Genomic DNA, 23,468 nt, shown 5'->3' with positions numbered 1-23,468 from the left:
CAGCGGTCTGTAGACCAGCCACCAAGCCCAACTCGAGTCTAAAGGTTAAAAAAGATCTGGGCTCCTGAAACATAACACAGTAATTATAGTATGATGACGTCTGAACCATTACAGTACACACAGTTTGTAGGTCTGCTTCCTCCTCTAATCTGAATTTCATCAAAACAAAATATAATCTTTAGCATTCAGATCATTGTTCTTCTATTGCCTACCGATGGATTTTTAACATGGTCTTACTGCTAAAAGATATATTGTTTTTGTTTTTTGGGAATCTCACCCCAGAGCACTGAACAGCACATCTACCGTTGAACAGCAACCCAAATCACCATGTAAGGATGTACTGGTTGTGTGAAAGGTCAGGTCAGAATGAGAACGCTAAAGTATTCCCAGAGAAAAGCAAGTTAAAAGGAAATGCCTTGTATGTGGTTCTATTACCTTAGATGTCAACTGTAGTCCAATACTAGCATAATAAAAACATATTCAATACAAACTTCTGGTCTGCTTCTGGATGATGGGAGGAGGAGTCTCTGTTCCCTGCGCTTTCTTTTTGACCTATCCTAGCTGTCTCTTTAGGCCTCTTCCTGTTTCTCTCCCTCTTTCTGTTGAAATGGAGACTCTCTTCCCACTATGTTTTCTTCTTTCCATTTACCATGTTCTTCATTTCATTTAAAGTTCATAAGTTCTACTTTTTCAATTCATTTCTCAGTTCTGTCGTTTTCATTTGAAGTTTAGTTCATGAGTTCTTGTTTAATTTTCATTTTACCATAAGTTCATTTTACCCCCCGTTCACCTTGCCCCCCGGTACAGATCCCGTCAGGCGGAGAGGGAGCGGGACCAGGCTGGGGAGGATCATAAACTGTTTAAACAGGAGTTTGGAGACAAGATAGACTCTCTACAGCTGGAGGTGGAACGCCTACGGAAACACAGGTAATTATCAGGATCAATGCATTTCATTGGATTTATATCTACTGGACATGACAAAAAACGCTACATGGCAAAGATTTTACTGAGTTACACTTCCTATGAGGAAATCAATCCTTTTAAATAAATTCGTTAGGTCCTAATCTATGGATTTCACATGACTGGGAATACAGATATGACTCTGTTGGTCACAGATACCTTTAAAAAGAAATAGGGTTGTGGATCAGAAAACCAGTCAGTATCTGGTGTGACCACCATTTGCCTCATGACATGGGGCTGTGGATTATCCTGCTGAAACATGAGGTGATGGAGGCGGATGATTGGCACAATGGGTGTAGTTACATGTGGTCTGCAGTTGTTTTATTTTAGTTTTTTATTTCACCTTTATTTAATCAGGTAGGCTAGTTGAGAACACCTTTATTTAAATCAGGAAGGCTAGTTGAGAACACCTTTATTTAACCAGGTAGACTAGTTGAGAACACCTTTATTTAACCAGGTAGGCTAGTTGAGAACAAGTTGTCATTTACAACTGCGACCTGGCCAAAATAAAACAAAGCAGTGCGACACAAACAACAACACAGAGTTACACATGGAGTAAACAAACATACAGTCAATAACACAATAGAACAATCTATATACAGTGTGTACAAATGGCGTGAGGAGGTAAGGCAATACATAGACCATAGTAGTGAAGTAATTATAATTTAGCAGATTAAACACTGGAGTGATAGATGTGCAGATGATGATGTGCAAGTAGAGATACTGGGGTACTGGAGCAAAAGAGCAGCAAAGTAAATAAAAACAGTATGTTGATGAGGTAGATGGATGGGCTGTTTACAGATGGGCTGTGTACAGGTACAGTGACCAGTAAGATGCTCTGACAGCTGATGTTTAAAGCTAGTGGGGGAGATATGAGTCTCCAGCTTCAGTGATTTTTGCAGTTCGTTCCAGTCATTGGCAGCAGAGAACTGGAAGGAGAGGCGGCCAAAGGTGGTGTTGGCTTTGGGGGATGACAAGTGAGATATACCTGCTGGAGCGAGTGCTACGGGTGGGTGTTACTATGGTGACCAGTGAACTGAGATAAGGTGGAGCTTTACCTAGCAAAGACTTAGATGACCTGGAGCCAGTGGGTCTGTTGACGAATATGTAGCGAGGGCCAGCCGACGAGAGCATACAGGTCGCAGTGGTGGGTAGTATATGGGGCTTTGCTGACAAAATGGCTGGCACTGTGATAGACTGTGATCCAGTTTGCTGAGTAGAGTGTTGGAGGCTATTTTGTAGATTACATCGGCGAAGTCGAGGATTGGTAGGATAATCAGTTTTACGAGGGTATGTTTGGCAGCATGAGTGAAGGAGGCTTTGTTGTGAAATAGGAAGCCGATTCTAGATTTAACTTTGGATTGGAGATGTTTGATGTGAGTCTGGAAGGAGAGTTTACAGCCTAACCAGACACCTAGGTATTTATAGTTGTCCACATATTCTAAGTCAGAACCGTCCAGAGTAATGATGCAAGTCGGGCGGACAGGTGCGGGCAGCGATCAGTTGAAGAGCATGCATTTAGTTTTACTAGCGTTTAAAGCAGTTGGAGGCCACAGAAAGAAGGAGAGTTGTATGGCATTGAAGCTGGTCTGGAGGTTAGTTAACACAATGTCCAAAGAAGGGCCAGAAGTATACAGAATGGTGTCGTCTGCGTAGAGGTGGTCAGGGAATCACCCGCAGCGAGAGCGGCATTGTTGATATATATAGAGAAAAGAGTCGGCCCGAGAATTGAACCTTGTGGTACCCCCATAGAGACTGCCAGAGGTCCAGACAACAGTCCCTCCGATTTGACACACTGAACTCTATCTGAGAAGTAGTTAGTGAACCAGGCGAGGCAGTCATGAGAAACCAAGGCTACTGAGTCTGCCGATAAGAAAACAGTGATTGACAGAGTCGAAAGCCTTGGCCAGGTCAATGAAGACGGCTGCACAGTACTGCCTTTTATCGATGGCAGTTATGATATCGTTTAGGACCTTGAGCATGGCCAGCTCGGAAACCAGATTGCATCGTGGAGAAGGTACGGTGGGATTCGAAATGGTCAGTGATCTGTTTGTTAACTTAGAAAGGCAGGGTAGGATAGATATAGGTCTGTAACAGTTTGGGTCCAGGGTGTCTCCCGCTTTGAAGAGGGGGATGACAGCGGCAGCTTTCCAATCCTTGGGGATCTCGGACGATATGAAAGAGAGGTTGAACAGGCTAGTAATAGGGGTTGCAACAATGGCAACAGATTTTTAGAAAGAGAGGGTCCAGATTGTCTAGCCCGGCTGATTTGTAGGGATCCATATTCTGCAGCTCTTTCAGAACATCTGCTATCTGGATTTGGGTGAAGGAGAAGCTGGGGAGGCTTGGGCAAGTAGCTGTGGGGGGTGCGGAGCTGTTGGCCGGGGTTGGGGTAGCCAGGAGGAAAGCATGGCCAGCTGTGGAGAAATGCTCATTGAAATTCTCGACTATCGTGGATTTATCGGTGATGACAGAGTTTCCTATCCTCAGTGCAGTGGGCAGCTGGGAGGAGGTGCTCTTGTTCTCCATGGACTTTACAGAGTCCCAGAACTTTGGAGTTACAAGATGCAAATTTCTGTTTGAAAAAGCTGGCCTTAGCTTTCCTAATTGACTGTGTGTATTGGTTCCTAACTTCCCTGAAACGATGCACATCATGGGGGCTATTCGATGCTAATGCAGAACGCCACAGGATGTTTTTGTGCTGGTCAAGGGCAGTCATGTCTGGAGAGAACAAAGGGCTTTATCTGTTCCTGGTTCTACATTTCTTGAATGGGGCATGATAATTTAAGATGGTGAGGAAGGCACTTTTTAAAGAACAACCAGGCATCCTCTACTGACGGATGAGGTCAATATCCTCCCAGGATACCCGGGCCAGGTCGATTAGAAAGGCCTGCTCGCTGAGGCAGTCTGCGGTCATAAGGCCAGTTGAGCGTACTGCCGAGTTCTCTAAAACGACGTTGGAGGCGGCTTATAGTAGAGAAATGAACATTTAATTATCTGGTTACAGCTCTGGTGGACATTCCTGCAGTCAGCATGCCAATGTGAATGCTCACTCAACTTGAGACATCTGTGACATTGTGTTGTGTGACAAAACTGTGAATTTTAAAGTGGCCTTTTATTGTCCCCCAGCACAAGGTGCACCTGTGTAAGGATCATGCTGTTTTAATTAGCTTCTTTATATGCCACACCTCAGGTGGATGAATTATCTTGGCAAAGAAATAAAAATATTGTGCGTTTGGAACATTTCTGCAATCTTTTTATTTCATGAAACAAGGGACAGATTTATTCAGTCAATTAATACAAACATTATATTCAGATTTCAAGGTTTTGTACTTGATTTGAAAACGTGTGTATGTCAGATGGAGTCTGGAGCAGGAGCTGAGGAGGGAGAGAGAGCATGGAGGTGGTGGCCTGTACATACACCCTGGGGAGAAGAGGGCCCCAACACCGCAGGGAGACGCCAGACAGGTGGACGACATCAGGAAGGTAGACCCGACATCTTCCTGAAAACCAACCTGAAGTCTCTGTCTATTCAAGGACTGACATGGCCATGTTGTTCTGTGTGCGTCATAGGAACTTGAGGCCGTCAAAAAGGAGAATGAGCAACTATGCAACATGTTGGAGGACAAGAGCAGTCTGGGTTCAGACATGTAAGCATGGTTTAGTCCTGAACACACGTCTCATTGGTTTAGTCCTGCACGCACGTCTCATTGGTTTAGTCCTGCACACACGTCTCATTGGTTTGGTCCTGAACACACGTCTCATTGGTTTGGTCCTGAACACACGTCTCATTGGTTTGGTCCTGCACACACGTCTCATTGGTTTGGCACACACGTCCATTGGTTTGGTCCTGCAACACATTGGTTTAGTCCTGTCTCATTGGTTTGGTCCTGCACACACGTCTCATTGGTTTGGTCCTGCACACACGTCTCATTGGTTTGGTCCTGCACACACGTCCATTGGTTTAGTCCTGAACACACGTCTCATTGGTTTGGTCCTGAACACACGTCTCATTGGTTTGGTCCTGCACACACGTCTCATTGGTTTGGTCCTGCACACACGTCTCATTGGTTTGGTCCTGCACACACGTCTCATTGGTTTGGTCCTGCACACACGTCATTGGTTTGGTCTGAACACACGTCTCATTGGTTTGGTCCTGAACACACGTCTCATTGGTTTGGTCCTGAACACACGGTCCTCATTGGTTTGGTCCTGAACACACCTGTCTCATTGGTTTGGTCCTGCACACATTGGTTTGGTCCTCATTGGTTTGGTCCTGCACACACGTCTCATTGGTTTGGTCCTGCACACACGTCATTGGTTTGGTCCTGCATTCATTGGTTTAGTCCTGTCATTGGTTTGGTCTGCACACACGTCTCATTGGTTTGGTCCTGCACACACGGTTTGGTCCTCATTGGTTTAGTCCTGTCTCATTGGTTTGGTCCTGCACACACGTCTCATTGGTTTAGTCCTGCACACACGTACAGTGTCGTCTTACTGCATTGCCTTGCGAACCAATAGCTTGACATCTCTCTCTCTCTCTAGGTCATTGTCACAAAATCAGGATGAACAGGTAATATTCCTTAATCTCTTCCAACTACGGTATTTCTAGATGTCTCCTTCATAGGACCTCTTGTTCAACTGTTTCTACCATTGGAAGTGTGTAATACAGGGCATTCAGAAGGTATTCAGACCCCTTCACTTTTTACACATTTTGTTACAGCCTTGTTCTAAAATGAATTAAATCTTCTTCTTTTTTGGTCACAAAATATCCTGTAATGACAAAGCAAAAATATATATTTTTGCAAGTTTATAAAAAATAAACTCACATTTACATAAGTATTCAGACCCTTTACTCAGTACTTCATTGAAACACCTTTGGCAGCGATTACAGCCTTGAGTCTTCTTGGGTCTGACGCTACAAGCTTGGCACACCTGTATTTGGGGAGTTTCTCCCATTCTTCTCTGCAGATCCTCTCAAGCTCTGTCAGGTTGGATGGGGATGGACGCTGCACAGTTATTATCAGGTCTCCAGAGATGTTCGATCATTATGGGGTAGCGTGTCTATTGGGGTAGCGTGTCGGTATGGGGTAGCGTGTCTATTGGGGTAGCGTGTCGGTATTGGGGTAGCGGGTCGGTATTGGGGTAGCGGGGGGTAGCGTGTCGGTATTGGGGTAGCGTGTCGGTATTGGGGTAGCGTGTCGGTATTGGGGTAGCGTGGGGTAGCGGTCGGTATTGGGGTAGCGTGTCGGTATTGGGGTAGCGGGTCGGTATTGGGGTAGCGGGTAGGAGTAGCGTGTCGGTATTGGATGTGGGGGGTAGCGGGTCGGTATTGGGGTAGCGGGTGGTATTGGGGTAGAAGGTGTAGATTGTAGAGTTGTTTTTATTTCATCCATTTTAGAATAAGGCTGTAACGTAACAAAATGTGGAGAAAGGGAAGGGGTCTGAATACTTTCTGAATGCTCTGTAATGTTAAATATGTACAGTATACCTCTCCTTTCCAGGACCAGTCTTGTCTTGAGATCCACCAGGCATCCATCTGTTCTCTGTGTGAACAGGACGAGTCTAAGACCAAGGTACACCACCTAACCACTTCGTCTTCAGACATAATGGCTTCCTCAAACTGAAGGGATACTCTGACCTTGTCTCAATCCAGTTTGTACATCTTCATGATCCTCCACCCTGAGTTCCACTAGAAGGAGTCAATGTGGAAGTGGTGCATCTCTGCAATTCTCTACAGTCTCTGGCTCAACTGGGAACTGAACATCAAGTTCTGCATTAAAACATTAACCGTTTCTCTTCTCTCTGAAGAGACGGTGTAGTGAATGTTTCTCTGTAGAGATGGCATAGTGACTGTTTCTCTGTAGAGACTGTTTCTCTATAGGGACAGCGTAGTGACTGTTTCTCTTCTCTCTGTAGAGACGGTGTGCTAACTGTCGAGGGATGTTCTGTGAACGCTGTCTGACCAATGAGCTTCCTCTTCCCTCTTCCATCAACCCTGAACACGTCTGTGACGCCTGCTACTCTCAGCTACTGCAGCAGTATGCATCCAGCCCATCCTGAGACTCACATTTCCTCGTCTCTCTCTCTGGAATACAGTGTCATTCACTGACAAAATATCTAAAGGAACAGACTAACAACTTAACGCTTCGATATGGAACTTTTTTTGGGGTGCGGTTTGACATAGAAATGTGAGTTATAGATCTGTCATTCTCATTGAAAGCAAGTCAGAAGCGTTCTATGCTCACTATTTCTATGCTCACCATTTTGTTTTTGACATCTTTCGCTTAGTTTTTTTTTTTTACACCAGCTTGAAACAATATTTTTGGTTATGGAAAAGATATTCCACAATGATTCTCTACACTATATATGATTGTTTTGTCACGAACTGAAATTAGGCCACCTATTAGAATTTTAGCAATAAGGAAATAGTGATTTCTGTACAGTGCAGCTTCATGGAAAACTGACTTCAAGCTTCTCATCTCTAATGGTTTCAGATGTCTGACGAACTTCAATGGACTCCATGAAAAGGGATATATTTTCATAGCCTGGTCCCAGATCTGTTTGTGCTATTCAAACCATGTTTGGCATATGGCAAGGAGGGGAATGATTGCACAAACAGTTCAGGTCCCAGGTTGTGTTTTCTAGGTGAGGAGTCTTTTGCATTAGGTATCTGAACTGATCACAGTATTTATTCAGTGGATTTTTACTCAAAACATTTATTGTGAAACATTCAAAGTAGGACTGATGAATTGATATTTTATCAGATCGGACATTTTGGCGAAACATTGAACTGTGTTCATGGCTGTTCTCAACCTGGTGCTTTGGTTTGACAACAGCGGGACAAAATGCAACATTTTCTATAACTTTTTAATGAAGAAATTGAAAATTACCAAAAGGGATTATATGCCAGCTCTGTAATTATCTGGGTGATGTTAGACAGAAATGAAATAATCTTGATTCTCAAGAAGTTCTGGACGAGACGAGATGTAAATGTTTCCTTACTCAACAATAAACTGAAGTTTTTCCAAGTCTGGTTTTTATTTATATTGTAATGATATGTCTCTGACAACACCGTCCACTGAGATTAGGAACCGTTAGTCAATGACTGAATTACATGTTCCTGACAGTAAGTGGCTCTGGATCAGAGAGTCTGTTAAATGATTCACTACTGTAGTGGCTCTGGATCAGAGTCTGTTAAATGACTCACTACTGTAGTGTCTCTGGGTCAGAGAGTCTGTTAAATGACTCCCTACTGTAGTGTCTCTGGATCAGAGAGTCTGTTAAATGTCATAATGAATGCTCTTCCATTATCTCACGCCTCATTGGCCGAGCTTCCTGTTGGACGGAAAGACACAACCACTTCAGCAGGAATGTCTTTATTGTACAGTCCACTCATTCAGCCATAGAGCAAAACAGAGTGCAGACAAAACATCCAGACCTGGTCCTTCTGATGTAGTGGAAGGCTGGGAGGACGACTCACCACGTACTGCCTCGTTTGGATGGCGGGCCATCATGGGTCAAACACACCTTATCTGAGGCAATCTCTAGGAAGGGATGTTCCCAAGGAAGACTCATGTAATTATTTTGTGACTAATTGAGTAAATGCATTCTTGTTTTACAGTGTCCTTTTCTAACTATACTGTATATGCTTGAACATTGATCGCCAGGATGAGCTATTTGTATGTCTTAATAATTGCATAACGGCAATTATAAGTTAATCTGTTCTTTATAGTCAGAGGTGATAGAGGCTTCCATCTTGCCTCGATTCCTCCAGAGACACACAGGGACTGTTGTATTTATTCACATAATAAATGGGAGTCAGATTGAACGTAGTTTTATTATATTCAACATAATTTCTACACCCTTACAAATGGTGACACATCCAGTCGATGGGGATTTTCACCACCACACCTCCCGATGTCGTCCTTCAGCCCACCGCTAACCTGCAGACAGAATCACAACAGACTCAGAGCCTCAATCAGTCAACCAAAATGATCAAATAAAAGTTTGACACGTGCCCTGAAAACAACAGGTTATTGGCCTTACAGTGAAATGCTTACTTACAGGCTCTAACCAACAATGCAAAAAGGGTATTAGGTGAACAGTAGATAAGTAAAGAAATAAAACAACAGAGAGGCTCTATACATTATCGAGGCTACATACATTATCGAGGCTACATACATTATCGAGGCTACATACATTATCGAGGCTACATACATTATCGAGGCTGCATACATTATCGAGGCTGCATACATTATCGAGGCTGCATACATTATCGAGGCTGCATACATTATCGAGGCTACATACATTATCGAGGCTACATACATTATCGAGGCTACATACATTATCGAGGCTATATACATTATCGAGGCTACATACAGACACCGGTTAGTCAGGCTGATTGAGGTAGTAGATTTGGTTAAAGTGACTATGCATATATGAACAATATTTGAAATGTTGAATTCAGACCAACCTGGTAAACCTCATTGCCCCTCGTCAGATGTTGAATTCATAATTCAGACCAACCTGGTAAACCTCATTGCCCCTCGTCAGATGTTGAATTCATAATTCAGACCAACCTGGTAAACCTCATTGCTCCTCGTCAGATGTTGAATTCATAATTCAGACCAACCTGGTAAACCTCATTGCCCCTCGTCTGATGATGTTGAATTCAGACCAACCTGGTAAACCTCATTGCTCCTCGTCAGATGATGTTGAATTCAGACCAACCTGGTAAACCTCATTGCCCCTCGTCAGATGATGTTGAATTCAGGAACAGCTCGATGTATCGCTCTTCTGCACAGAAACAGAAAACGAGTTCAGGGTAGGAGGACCACGTTTAGAAAACACTAAATATGGGACAGCAGGATGATTTTGCAGTACAGTGTATTCTACATGAATACAAAACAAATAACTACAGGTTACATTTAAAAAAAAAAAATACTACAAACACCACAATATATTTTTTAATTTCATCGACAAATTAAAATTTAAAAAATGCATTTGTCATTGAACAAATTCAACATCGTAAACTGCCCTAGGGGTACCAGAGAAACCAGACGCAGCTCGTTCTGTAGGTTCTTTTGATTGAAATGGAGGCATTATAACTGAAGGCGGATTTACAAAATTCGGTGAACCTCAAGACTCAATCCTGTGAATGTGCTGTGATGTTTTAATACTCTAACAAAGTCAGGTAAGTTGGAAGCTTGTAGTTTGGTAATCGAAAAAAGGGAGTAATGAAGTGATCTACGGGAGCGACTGACTTTATAAAACGTCCAGTTTTCAGTGTAAGAGTCATTTAGTCTAATGTGAAAACTGACTAAAGTCTAACATCGGTTAATGTTGGTCATAAAGTCAGTCTAAAAACGGACCTCCCACTGGGTTTTGATCTGATGTCCATTTGCTCACTAACATGAGGTGAACAGCTGTGGTGATTGCTCTCTATCCAGTAGCATAGACTGAGACAGACCAGACTTTTTTACTTGAAAAATACTGCGCCAAAACAACTACAACATCCTCGGCAAAAAAAACTAACATTTCTTAAGGATTTCTTAAATTATCTTAGAGTCATTCTGGGGATTTTGAGGAAGTAAAATCGGCTTCAGTATCTCATGCGGAACAAACATCATAAACCAAAACACGGAATTGGTCAGAAAACACACCTTCAAGACAGAAAAACGCACGTTGATGATGCAGAAACCAGAGACCACATTTTTATGAAAATCTGGGAATATTTGTCCAAGGAAATATTTCTCGTTGTCAGTGAATGTAAAACAGTTAGGAGGGGAGGATTCTGGGAAGTAGAAGCAACAATGTTGAACGAGCAACTAATGAGCATAGAGACTCACAAAACATGATAAAAAATGACTTTCAGTCTAATACAGATATATAGTTGCTTTTGGGAAGTGGGCTCGTTTACTCACGGTCCTCTGCAAGTTTAGCCCAAAAAGGATTTGACAAATGTGATTGGTTGACGATATGACATTGGCCTACGTCTCATCTTGCTCAGAATATCAGACAAAAGGCCCACACAATCCAGGACAAGAATCTCAAATATAAAACATGTTGTTTTGTTAAACACTTGTTTGGTTACTACATGATTCCATATGTGTTATTTCATAGTTTGGATGTCTTCACTATTATTCTACAATGTAGAACATAGTCAAAATGAGTAGTTGTGTCCAAACTTTTGACTGATACTGTAGACAGACGTACGCATGTGTGCCTTGTCCCGGGTCATGGCTGAGACGGCGTCCTGGTGCGATGTGAAGTAAACATCAGCCTCTCCACTGGCCCTCCCGTCTGGACCGAACTCCACCAGAATCCTGGACAGCGCTAGAGGAGAGAAGAACTGACAGAGCAATATCAACCTGTTACAGAAAGTCATCGTTTGTTCAAACTTCTCTGACGCTAGTTAGCACGGTCTCGCTCTGAGACGGCACGGTAGTGGAAACCATAGAGCAATACCTGAACGATGTCATCTCCTGTGGCTTGGAAGGGCAGTCCTCTCATGTGAACAAAGTGTTGGGGCAGAGAAGATACCGGATGAGACCCTGAAACAAACAACAACATCCATGGAACATCCATCTAGACATCTATCCTCTGTTCATATCCATCTAGACATCTATCCTCTGTTCATATCCATCTAGACATCTATCCTCTGTTCATATCCATCTAGACATCTATCCTCTGTTCATATCCATCTAGACATCTATCCTCTGTTCATATCCATCTAGACATCTATCCTCTGTTCATATCCATCTAGACATCTATCCTCTGTTCATATCCATCTAAACATCTATCCTCTGTTCATATCCATCTAGACATCTATCCTCTGTTCATATCCATCTAGACATCTATCCTCTGTTCATATCCATCTAAACATCTATCCTCTGTTCATATCCATCTAAACATCTATCCTCTGTTCATATCCATCTAAACATCTATCCTCTGTTCATATCCATCTAGACATCTATCCTCTGTTCATATCCATCTAGACATCTATCCTCTGTTCATATCCATCTAGACATCTATCCTCTGTTCATATCCATCTAGACATCTATCCTCTGTTCATATCCATCTAGACATCTATCCTCTGTTCATATCCATCTAGACATCTATCCTCTGTTCATATCCATCTAAACATCTATCCTCTGTTCATATCCATCTAAACATCTATCCTCTGTTCATATCCATCTAAACATCTATCCTCTGTTCATATCCATCTAGACATCTATCCTCTGTTCATATCCATCTAGACATCTATCCTCTGTTCATATCCATCTAAACATCTATCCTCTGTTCATATCCATCTAGACATCTATCCTCTGTTCATATCCATCTAGACATCTATCCTCTGTTCATATCCATCTAGACATCTATCCTCTGTTCATATCCATCTAGACATCTATCCTCTGTTCATATCCATCTAAACATCTATCCTCTGTTCATATCCATCTAGACATCTATCCTCTGTTCATATCCATCTAAACATCTATCCTCTGTTCATATCCATCTAGACATCTATCCATCTAAACATCTATCCTCTGTTCATATCCATCTAGACATCTATCCTCTGTTCATATCCATCTAGACATCTATCCTCTGTTCATATCCATCTAGACATCTATCCTCTGTTCATATCCATCTAGACATCTATCCTCTGTTCATATCCATCTAGACATCTATCCTCTGTTCATATCCATCTAAACATCTATCCTCTGTTCATATCCATCTAGACATCTATCCTCTGTTCATATCCATCTAGACATCTATCCTCTGTTCATATCCATCTAGACATCTATCCTCTGTTCATATCCATCTAGACATCTATCCTCTGTTCATATCCATCTAGACATCTATCCTCTGTTCATATCCATCTAGACATCTATCCTCTGTTCATATCCATCTAGACATCTATCCTCTGTTCATATCCATCTAGACATCTATCCTCTGTTCATATCCATCTAAACATCTATCCTCTGTTCATATCCATCTAGACATCTATCCTCTGTTCATATCCATCTAGACATCTATCCTCTGTTCATATCCATCTAGACATCTATCCTCTGTTCATATCCATCTAGACATCTATCCTCTGTTCATATCCATCTAGACATCTATCCTCTGTTCATATCCATCTAGACATCTATCCTCTGTTCATATCCATCTAGACATCTATCCTCTGTTCATATCCATCTAGACATCTATCCTCTGTTCATATCCATCTAGACATCTATCCTCTGTTCATATCCATCTAGACATCTATCCTCTGTTCATATCCATCTAGACATCTATCCTCTGTTCATATCCATCTAGACATCTATCCTCTGTTCATATCCATCTAGACATCTATCCTCTGTTCATATCCATCTAGACATCTATCCTCTGTTCATATCCATCTAGACATCTATCCTCTGTTCATATCCATCTAGACATCTATCCTCTGTTCATATCCATCTAGACATCTATCCTCTGTTCATATCCATCTAGACATCTATCCTCTGTTCATATCCATCTAGACATCTATCCTCTGTTCATATCCATCTAGACATCTATCCTCTGTTCATATCCATCTAGACATCTATCCTCTGTTCATATCCATCTAGACATCTATCCTCTGTTCATATCCATCTAGACATCTATCCTCTGTTCATATCCATCTAGACATCTATCCTCTGTTCATATCCATCTAGACATCTATCCTCTGTTCATATCCATCTAGACATCTATCCTCTGTTCATATCCATCTAGACATCTATCCTCTGTTCATATCCATCTAGACATCTATCCTCTGTTCATATCCATCTAGACATCTATCCTCTGTTCATATCCATCTAGACATCTATCCTCTGTTCATATCCATCTAGACATCTATCCTCTGTTCATATCCATCTAGACATCTATCCTCTGTTCATATCCATCTAGACATCTATCCTCCGTTCATTTTCATCACAGTCCAACGGACATGACACGACACATTTTAAGAAAACAGTCTGTCTCACCATGTCTAGGAGGCTGTGCTGCAGGTCAGTCTGTCTGTCTGTCTCACCATGTCTCGGAGGCTGTGCTGCAGGTCTGTCTGTCTGTCTGTCTGTCTCACCATGTCTCGGAGGCTGTGCTGCAGGTCTGTCTGTCTGTCTGTCTGTCTCACCATGTCTAGGAGGCTGTGCTGCAGGTCTGTCTGTCTGTCTCACCATGTCTCGGAGGCTGTGCTGCAGGTCTGTCTGTCTGTCTCGGAGGCTGTGCTGCAGGTCTGTCTGTCTGTCTGTCTCACCATGTCTCGGAGGCTGTGCTGCAGGTCAGTCTGTCTCACCATGTCTAGGAGGCTGTGCTGCAGGTCTGTCTGTCTCACCATGTCTCGGAGGCTGTGCTGCAGGCCTGTGTGGTTGACTCTGTCTGGAGTTTCTGCCCTCTTCAACAGACTCTGTCTTCTTCCGACCTCCGATCTCACTCCTCCTACTGGGGAACACCTCGATGTACCTGGTGACACAGTCACACTGTCAGGACACGGTCAAGACAGGATCATGGGTAAAGGTCATGGTCGGAAAATATATAAAGCATAGTAGACAGTCAGCTCTGAACTGAACGTGGGTTTATTGATAAACAAGAAAGTGTTCAAACTAATCCATTTAAAAGCTTAAAGCTGTGTAATGTTGAGTTCTTAACCTTCTACAGTCTAAGCAGAGGGGGGGGTTGATCCCAGGCTGTGTCATTACCGGCCGTGATCGGTAGTCCCATAGGGTGGGTACACAATTGTCTGGATTAGGGGAGGGTTTGGCCCAGCGTTTTCTGGATTAGGGGAGGGTTTGGCCCAGCGTTGTCCGGATTAGGGGAGGGTTTGGCTTTACTTGACTCATGGCGCTCTAGCGACTCCTTGTGGCGGGCCGGGCGCCTGCAGGCTGACTTCGGTCGTCAGCTGAACAGTGGTTCCTCTGACACATTAAGCGAGCAGGTGTTAAGAAGCGCGGTTTGGCAGGACATGTTGTTTCCGAGGACGCATAACTCGACCTTCACCTCCCGAGCCCGTTGGGGAGTTGCAGCAATGAGACAAGATCGAAATTATGAAAAAGGTATTTGATCCATAATGTATGGCACTAAGCTATTTTACCTTTATTTAACTAGGCAAGTCAGTTAAGAACAAATTCTTATTTACAATGACGGCCAAAGCCTAAAGACGCTGGGCAAATTGTGCACCGCCCTATGGGACTCCCAATCACGGCCGGATGTGACACAGCCTGGATTCGAACCAGGGACTGTAGTGACGCCTCTAGCACTGAGATGCAGATGCCTTAGACCCGCTGTGCCACTCGGGATCCCAAAAACAAAGGAGGGACCAAGTCCATATTAATGAGATGTTGGAGGAGCAGGTGTCCACTCACTGTAGCTCTAGATTAAACTCAGAGATTTTTATGGAGATTTGTTGTATTATGCTCATCAGATTTCAGCAGAAATCAACTCCATAGGGTTGAAGGTATGAGTGCTCCTACCGGTTTCCGATGACCTCTCTGTCTCTGGTCAGGGCCTCGTCAGCCTGCTCCTGGGACAGGAACTGGACATAGGCCTCCCCTGAGTTCCTTCCTCTGTGGTCTGTCACTAGAGTCACCCCGTCCTCCGTCACATCCAGACCTGTAAGGACCAGCAGGCTGGTTGGGGACATGATAGCCTGGTTCCATATTGGAGTCATTCTATTGTGATACTTTACATGTGTGTATTCTTGTGTATCGTTAGATATTACTGCACTATTGGAGCTAGGAACACAAGCATTTAGTTACACCCGTCATAACATCTAAATATGGACCAGTAACATCTGATAAATATGGACCAATAACATCTGATAAATATGGACCAATAACATCTGTTAAATATGGACCAGTAACATCTGATAAATATGGACCAATAACATCTGTTAAATATGGACCAGTAACATCTGATAAATATGGACCAATAACATCTGTTAAATATGTGTATGGACCAATAACATCTGTTAAATATGGACCAATAACATCTGTTAAATATGGACCAATAACATCTGTTAAATATGGACCAATAACATCTGATAAATATGGACCAATAACATCTGATAAATATGGACCAATAACATCTGATAAATATGTGTATGTGACCCATAACATCTGATAAATATGGACCAATAACATCTGATAAATATGGACCAATAACATCTGATAAATATGGACCAATAACATCTGTTAAATATGGACCAATAACATCTGTTAAATATGGACCAATAACATCTGATAAATATGGACCAATAACATCTGATAAATATGGACCAATAACATCTGATAAATATGGACCAATAACATCTGGTAAATATGGACCAATAACATCTGTTAAATATGTGTATGGACCAATAACATGTGATAAATATGGACCAATAACATCTGATAAATATGGACCAATAACATCTGATAAATATGGACCAATAACATCTGATAAATATGGACCAATAACATCTGATAAATATGGACCAATAACATCTGATAAATATGGACCAATAACATCTGATAAATATGGACCAATAACATCTGTTAAATATGGACCAATAACATCTGTTAAATATGGACCAATAACATCTGTTAAATATGGACCAGTAACATCTGATAAATATGGACCAATAACATCTGTTAAATATGGACCAGTAACATCTGATAAATATGGACCAATAACATCTGTTAAATATGGACCAATAACATCTGTTAAATATGAACCAATAACATCTGTTAAATATGGACCAATAACATCTGATAAATATGGACCAATAACATCTGATAAATATGGACCAATAACATCTGTTAAATATGTGTATGGACCAATAACATCTGTTAAATATGGACCAATAACATCTGATAAATATGGACCAATAACATCTGATAAATATGGACCAATAACATCTGTTAAATATGTGTATGTGACCAATAACATCTGATAAATATGGACCAATAACATCTGATAAATATGTGTATGTGACCAATAACATCTGATAAATATGGACCAATAACATCTGTTAAATATGTGACCAATAACATCTGTTAAATATGAACCAATAACATCTGTTAAATATGGACCAATAACATCTGATAAATATGGACCAAAACATCTGATAAATATGGACCAATAACATCTGATAAATATGGACCAATAACATCTGATAAATATGGACCAATAACATCTGATAAATATGGACCAATAACATCTGTTAAATATGTGTCTGGACCAATAACATCTGATAAATATGTGTATGTGACCAATAACATCTGATAAATATGTGACCAATAACATCTGTTAAATATGGACCAATAACATCTGATAAATATGTGTATGTGACCAATAACATCTGATAAATATGGACCAATAACATCTGATAAATATGTGTATGTGACCAATAACATCTGATAAATATGGACCAATAACATCTGTTAAATATGTGACCAATAACATCTGATAAATATGTGTATGGACCAATAACATCTGTTAAATATGGACCAATAACATCTGATAAATATGTGTATGTGACCAATAACATCTGTTAAATATGGACCAATAACATCTGTTAAATATGTGTATGTGACCAATAACATCTGATGTGCTGAAACCAGTCTTATGATTGACATGCCCTACAAGAAGAGTTGGCTACAGCCCTTACGGTATGAAACCCAACGAGGAGGGACACAACACAACAACCACGTGTGTGTGTTCTGTTATCAAACTAAATCTGTTAAAGTAGAGGGTGGTAAACGGGGCCCGTTGAGGCAGAGGGTGGTAAACGAGGCCTGTTCAGGGGCCCGTTGGGGCAGAGGGTGGTAAACGGGGCCCGTTGGGGCAGAGGGTGGTAAACGGGCCCGTTGGGGCAGAGGGTGGTAAACCCCGTTGGGGCAGAGGGTGGTAAACGGGGCCTGTTGGGGCAGAGGGTGGTAAACGGGGCCCGTTGGGGCAGAGGGTGGTAAACGGGGCCCGTTGGGGCAGAGGGTGGTAAACGGGGCCCGTTGGGGCAGAGGGTGGTAAACGGGGCCCGTTGGGGCAGAGGGTGGTAAACGGGCCTGTTGGGGCAGAGGGTGGTAAACGGGGCCCGTTGGGGCAGAGGGTGGTAAAAGGGCAGAGGGGCCCGTTGGGGCAGAGGGTGGTAAACGGGGCCCGTTGGGGCAGAGGGTGGTAAACGGGGCCCGTTGGGGCAGAGGGTGGTAAACGGGGCCCGTTGGGGCAGAGGGTGGTAAACGGGGCCCGTTGGGGCAGAGGGTGGTAAACGGGGCCCGTTGGGGCAGAGGGTGGTAAACGGGGCCCGTTGGGGCAGAGGGTGGTAAACGGGGCCCGTTGGGGCAGAGGGTGGTAAACGGGGCCCGTTGGGGCAGAGGGTGGTAAACGGGGCCCGTTGGGGCAGAGGGTGGTAAATGAGGCCCGTTAAGGGTCCTACCAGAGAAGAAGAGCATGACGTCAGTCTCTGTGCAGCTGTAGGGGAGACCTCTGATCCGTACCACTCCGTCTCTGGCTGGGAGCTGAACTGACTTCTTCAAGATGGCCTCCGCATCGCTGTTGGTCACCTCAAACACTGGAGGAGGTTGTTGAGGAGAAGAAAAATATTACTTTATTGTCCAATGTCCACAAATGTATATACTCAATAGGTTGGAGAAGAGAGGGACACAGTGTGGAGAGTTGGAAAAGAGAGGGACACAGTGTGGAGAGTTGGAGAAGAGAGGGACACAGTGTGGAGAGTTGGAAAAGAGAGAGACACGGTGTGGAGAGTTGGAGAAGAGAGGGACACAGTGTGGAGAGTTGGAAAGAGAGGGACACAGTGTGGAGAGTTGGAGAAGAGAGAGACACAGTGTGGAGAGTTGGAGAAGAGAGACACAGAGTGGAGAGTTGGAGAAGAGAGAGACACAGAGTGGAGAGTTGGAAAAGAGAGGGACACAGTGTGGAGAGTTGGAGAAGAGAGGGACACAGTGTGGAGAGTTGGAGAAGAGAGGGACACAGTGTGGAGAGTTGGAAAAGAGAGGGACACAGTGTGGAGAGTTGGAGAAGAGAGAGACACGGTGTGGAGAGTTGGAGAAGAGAGAGACACAGTGTGGAGAGTTGGAGAAGAGAGACACAGAGTGGAGAGTTGGAGAAGAGAGAGACACAGAGTGGAGAGTTGGAGAAGAGAGGGACACAGTGTGGAGAGTTGGAGAAGAGAGAGACACAGAGTGGAGAGTTGGAGAAGAGAGGGACACAGAGTGGAGAGTTGGAGAAGAGAGGGACACAGAGTGGAGAGTTGGAGAAGAGAGGGACACAGAGTGGAGAGTTGGAGAAGAGAGGGACACAGTGTGGAGAGTTGGAGAAGAGAGGGACACAGTGTGGAGAGTTGGAGCCACAGAGTGGAGAGTTGGAGAAGAGAGGGACACAGTGTGGAGAGTTGGAGAAGAGAGACACAGAGTGGAGAGTTGGAGAAGAGAGAGACACAGAGTGGAGAGTTGGAGAAGAGAGAGACACAGTGTGGAGAGTTGGAGAAGAGAGGGACACAGAGTGGAGAGTTGGAGAAGAGAGGGACACAGAGTGGAGAGTTGGAGAAGAGAGGGACACAGTGTGGAGAGTTGGAGAAGAGAGAGACACAGTCTGGAGAGTTGGAGAAGAGAGAGACACAGAGTGGAGAGTTGGAGAAGAGAGAGACCAGAGTGGAGACTGGAGAAGAGAGGGACACAGTGTGGAGAGTTGGAGAAGAGAGGGACAGAGTATTGGAGCACAGAGTGGAGAGTTGGAGAAGAGAGGGACACAGAGTGTTGGAGAAGAGAGAGACTGGAGAGTTGGAGAAGAGAGGGACACAGAGTGGAGAGAAGAGAGGGACACAGAGTGGAGAGTTGGAGAAGAGCCAGAGTGGTACACAGTGTGGAGAGTTGGAGAAGAGAGGGACACAGTGTGGAGAGTTGGAGAAGAGAGAGACACAGAGTGGAGAGTTGGAGAAGAGAGGGACACAGTGTGGAGAGTTGGAGAAGAGAGAGACACAGTGGAGAGTTGGAGAAGAGAGGACACAGTGTGGTGCCCCTGGAGCAGTTTAAGGGTTTGTTAGGAGCCTCGATCAAGCCAATGCAGGTACTGTCATCTATGTTCTATTTAGCCTGGTCCCATGTACTGTCTGTCTGTAGAAACTTCTATATAGCCTGGTACTGTCTGTCTGTAGTACCTTCTATATAGCGTGGTCCCAGGTACTGTCTGTCTGTAGTACCTTCTATATAGCCTGGTACTGTCTGTCTGTAGTACCTTCTATATAGCGTGGTACTGTCTGTCTGTAGTACCTTCTATATAGCGTGGTCCCAGGTACTGTCTGTCTGTAGTACCTTCTATATAGCCTGGTACTGTCTGTCTGTAGTACCTTCTATATAGCCTGGTACTGTCTGTCTGTAGTACCTTCTATATAGCGTGGTCCCAGGTACTGTCTGTCTGTAGTACCTTCTATATAGCCTGGTACTGTCTGTCTGTAGTACCTTCTATATAGCGTGGTCCCAGGTACTGTCTGTCTGTAGTACCTTCTATATAGCCTGGTACTGTCTGTCTGTAGTACCTTCTATATAGCCTGGTACTGTCTGTCTGTAGTACCTTCTATATAGCGTGGTCCCAGGTACTGTCTGTGTTTCTCCAGGGCCTTGCTGACGTCCTCTTCATGCTCCAGCTCTATAAAGGCCTGGCCGTTGGGCTTCCCGTCCCGGTTCACCGTCAGGTGGATCCCCTTCACACCGTCACGCACACGGCACTCTGGACAGTGAGAAGTACACCTACCTATTAAACCGACATCTGAGTGTTTCTAACAGGGGATAACAGTCAGGAGGACGGTGGGGGATAACAGTCTGGAGGACGGTGGGGGATAACAGTCTGGAGGACGGTGGGGGATAACAGTCGGGAGGACGGTGGGGGATAACAGTCTGGGAGGACGGTGGGGATAACAGTCGGGAGGACGATGGGGGATAACAGTCGGGAGGACGATGGGGGATAACAGTCGGGAGGACGATGGGGGGATAACAGTCGGGAGGACGATGGGGGGGAACAGTCGGGAGGACGATGGGGATAACAGTCGGGAGGACGATGGGGGATAACAGTCGGGAGGACGGGGGGATAACAGTCGGGAGGACGGTGGAGGATAACAGTCGGGAGGACGGTGGAGGATAACAGTCAGGAGGACGGTGGAGGATAACAGTCAGGAGGACGGTGGAGGATAACAGTCAGGGAGGACGGTGGAGGATAACAGTCAGGAGGACGGTGGAGGATAACAGTCAGGAGGACGGTGGAGGATAACAGTCAGGAGGACGGTGGAGGATAACAGTCAGGAGGACGGTGGAGGATAACAGTCAGGAGGACGGTGGAGGATAACAGTCAGGAGGACGGTGGAGGATAACAGTCAGGAGGACGGTGGAGGATAACAGTCAGGAGGACGGTGGAGGATAACAGTCAGGAGGACGATGGGGGATAACAGTCGGGAGGACGATGGGGATAACAGTCAGGAGGACGGTGGAGGATAACAGTCGGGAGGACGGTGGGGATAACAGTCAGGAGGACGGTGGGGATAACAGTCAGGGAGGACGGTGGGGGATAACAGTCAGGAGGACGGTGGGGGGATAACAGTCAGGAGGACAGTGGGGATAACAGTCAGGAGGACGGTGGGGGAAACAGGATGACAGTCAGGAGGACGGTGGGGGAAACAGGATGACAGTCAGGAGGACGGTAAGGGATAACAGTCAGGAGGATGGTGGGGATAACAGTCAGGAGGACGGTGGGGGAAACAGGATAACAGTCCGGAGGACGGTGGGGGATAACAGTCAGGAGGACTGTGGGGGAAACAGGATGACAGTCAGGAGGACGGTGGGGAAACAGGATAACAGTCAGGAGGACGATGGGGGATAACAGTCAGGAGGACGGTGGGGGAAACAGGATGACAGTCAGGAGGACGGTGGGGAAACAGGATAACAGTCAGGAGGACGATGGGGGATAACAGTCAGGAGGACGGTGGGGGAAACAGGATGACAGTCAGGAGGACGGTGGGGGAAACAGGATAACAGTCAGGAGGACGGTGGGGGATAACAGTTAGGAGGACTGTGGGGATAACAGTTAGGAGGACTGTGGGGATAACAGTTAGGAGGACTGTGGGGGATAACAGTCAGGAGGACTGTGGGGGATGACAGTCAGGAGGACTGTGGGGGATGACAGTCAGGAGGACTGTGGGGGATGACAGTCAGGAGGACTGTGGGGATGACAGTCAGGAGGACGGTGGGGGATAACAGTCAGGAGGACGGTGGGGGATAACAGGAGATAACAGTCAGGAGGATGGTGGGGCAAACAGGATAACAGGATAACAATCAGGAGGACGATGACAGTCAGGAGGACGGTGGGGGATGACAGGAATAAATAAAATACAATTAAGCATTGTCCTGGAGTAAAAAAAAAACTCTCCATTGAAATGGCAGTTCTGTCTAGGACTGGTTTAATCTGTGTCTGCGAAACTGGACCCTGGAGGTTTATCAGCATGTTCTTAACAGAGGTGTATGGAGGGCTTACCAGAGAAGAACTGAATGAGATCGTCTGTGGTACAGGACCATGGAAGTCCTTTAGCTCTGATGATAAACACCTCCTTCTTCTCCGGTCCTGGGTCAGAGTTGTAGTCTGGTAGAGGTGGGTAGTCATCATCTTTGAAGGGGGCTCCTGACTAATACACCATACCGTTAAGTTATAACATTCATATCTATATTTCTACCATTATAAAATGGATTGACAGCAGGATACCTTTTCATTCAAAGAGTAGCGGCACACAGACACTAACCTCTGAGTGTAGCCCGAGTTGGGACTGCACAGCGGAGAGGCTGTGATACCGGGGTTTCAGTGCGGCCGTCCAATGGTGATGGAACCGCGGACGGCCACATCTCTCCACTACTGTTCTGGTCCCTGCGGCACTACTCTGCGACAATACGCTCCTGGAGACCTGTCTCCCCACCACAGAGCGACTTAACGCTAACAGCAAGGGCCTACAGTTCCCAGACATCTTATCAAACCTGTTACTGCGCAATGCTACGATTTTTCAATATGACGAACCGGTTTGACAGATGTACAAAACCCCACGGAAATACACTTTTACCGTAGTTATTTATTGAGCCTTGCAAACACTTAAATACATTGACAGGTGCCGCATACGTAGGCTCCTCTATACAGCAAGAAAACTCACGTTGCCCAAGGACAGTAGTTCGTCAAAAAGGTCAAAGTGAATTATAGTCAACAAAAGGAGTATTTATCCAAGCAGCGTTGTGGAATATATAAATATCGCCGTCTGATGGTTTGGAGGACTCACGACATGTTGTAGCTCAGACGAAACCTAGTGGGTCAAAATACGGGACTGTCCCTGGTTCATGTACGTCCTCCTCAAAACACAACAGGAAAAATAAGAAATATGTCAGGGAGAAGAATAAGAATACATACAAATTAAATTGCCAAGGATTGAAATGTTATTTGTTTTGGTCAGTGAATTTGTTAGTGGT

The 23,468-nt window shown here is 44.5% G+C and overlaps 1 protein-coding gene across 4 annotated transcripts; it reads right to left on the bottom strand.

Moving 5' to 3' along the window:
• Positions 1–8,781: 8,781 nt before the first annotated feature.
• Positions 8,782–23,201, bottom strand: grsf1 (G-rich RNA sequence binding factor 1). 4 transcript variants are annotated; one of them, XM_042331179.1, is made up of 10 exons: positions 22,760–23,201; positions 22,498–22,645; positions 20,548–20,703; positions 18,395–18,529; positions 15,453–15,591; positions 14,279–14,445; positions 11,431–11,516; positions 11,179–11,314; positions 9,596–9,759; positions 8,782–8,906 (listed from the first exon to the last, which is right to left on the bottom strand). In XM_042331179.1, exons 1-9 carry the CDS (start codon positions 22,976–22,978, stop codon positions 9,704–9,706), a joined length of 1,242 nt encoding a protein of 413 aa, XP_042187113.1. In that variant the 5' UTR covers positions 22,979–23,201; the 3' UTR covers positions 8,782–8,906; positions 9,596–9,703. The 4 variants fall into 4 exon arrangements, with proteins under 4 accessions (XP_042187113.1, XP_042187116.1, XP_042187114.1 ...); XM_042331182.1 differs by having other exon boundaries at positions 9,645–9,759; XM_042331180.1 differs by having other exon boundaries at positions 9,694–9,759.
• Between the last annotated feature and the right edge of the window lie 267 nt (positions 23,202–23,468).

Source organism: Oncorhynchus tshawytscha, linkage group LG12 (assembly GCF_018296145.1).
Source record: "Oncorhynchus tshawytscha isolate Ot180627B linkage group LG12, Otsh_v2.0, whole genome shotgun sequence".
Classification (NCBI taxonomy): Eukaryota; Metazoa; Chordata; class Actinopteri; order Salmoniformes; family Salmonidae; genus Oncorhynchus; species Oncorhynchus tshawytscha.
This window is presented reverse-complemented; position numbering and strand designations above follow the sequence as displayed.

Excerpts from the sequence above, each read along its gene's own strand:
- grsf1 (XM_042331179.1), bottom strand. The coding sequence starts at position 22,978 with ATGTCTGGGAACTGTAGGCCCTTGCTGTTAGCGTTAAGTCGCTCTGTG. Across the intron at positions 22,646-22,759 it reads AACTCGGGCTACACTCAGAG|TCAGGAGCCCCCTTCAAAGA; the intron begins GTTAGTGTCTGT and ends ATGGTGTATTAG. Across the intron at positions 15,592-18,394 it reads CGTCATGCTCTTCTTCTCTG|GTCTGGATGTGACGGAGGAC; the intron begins GTAGGACCCTTA and ends TGGTCCTTACAG.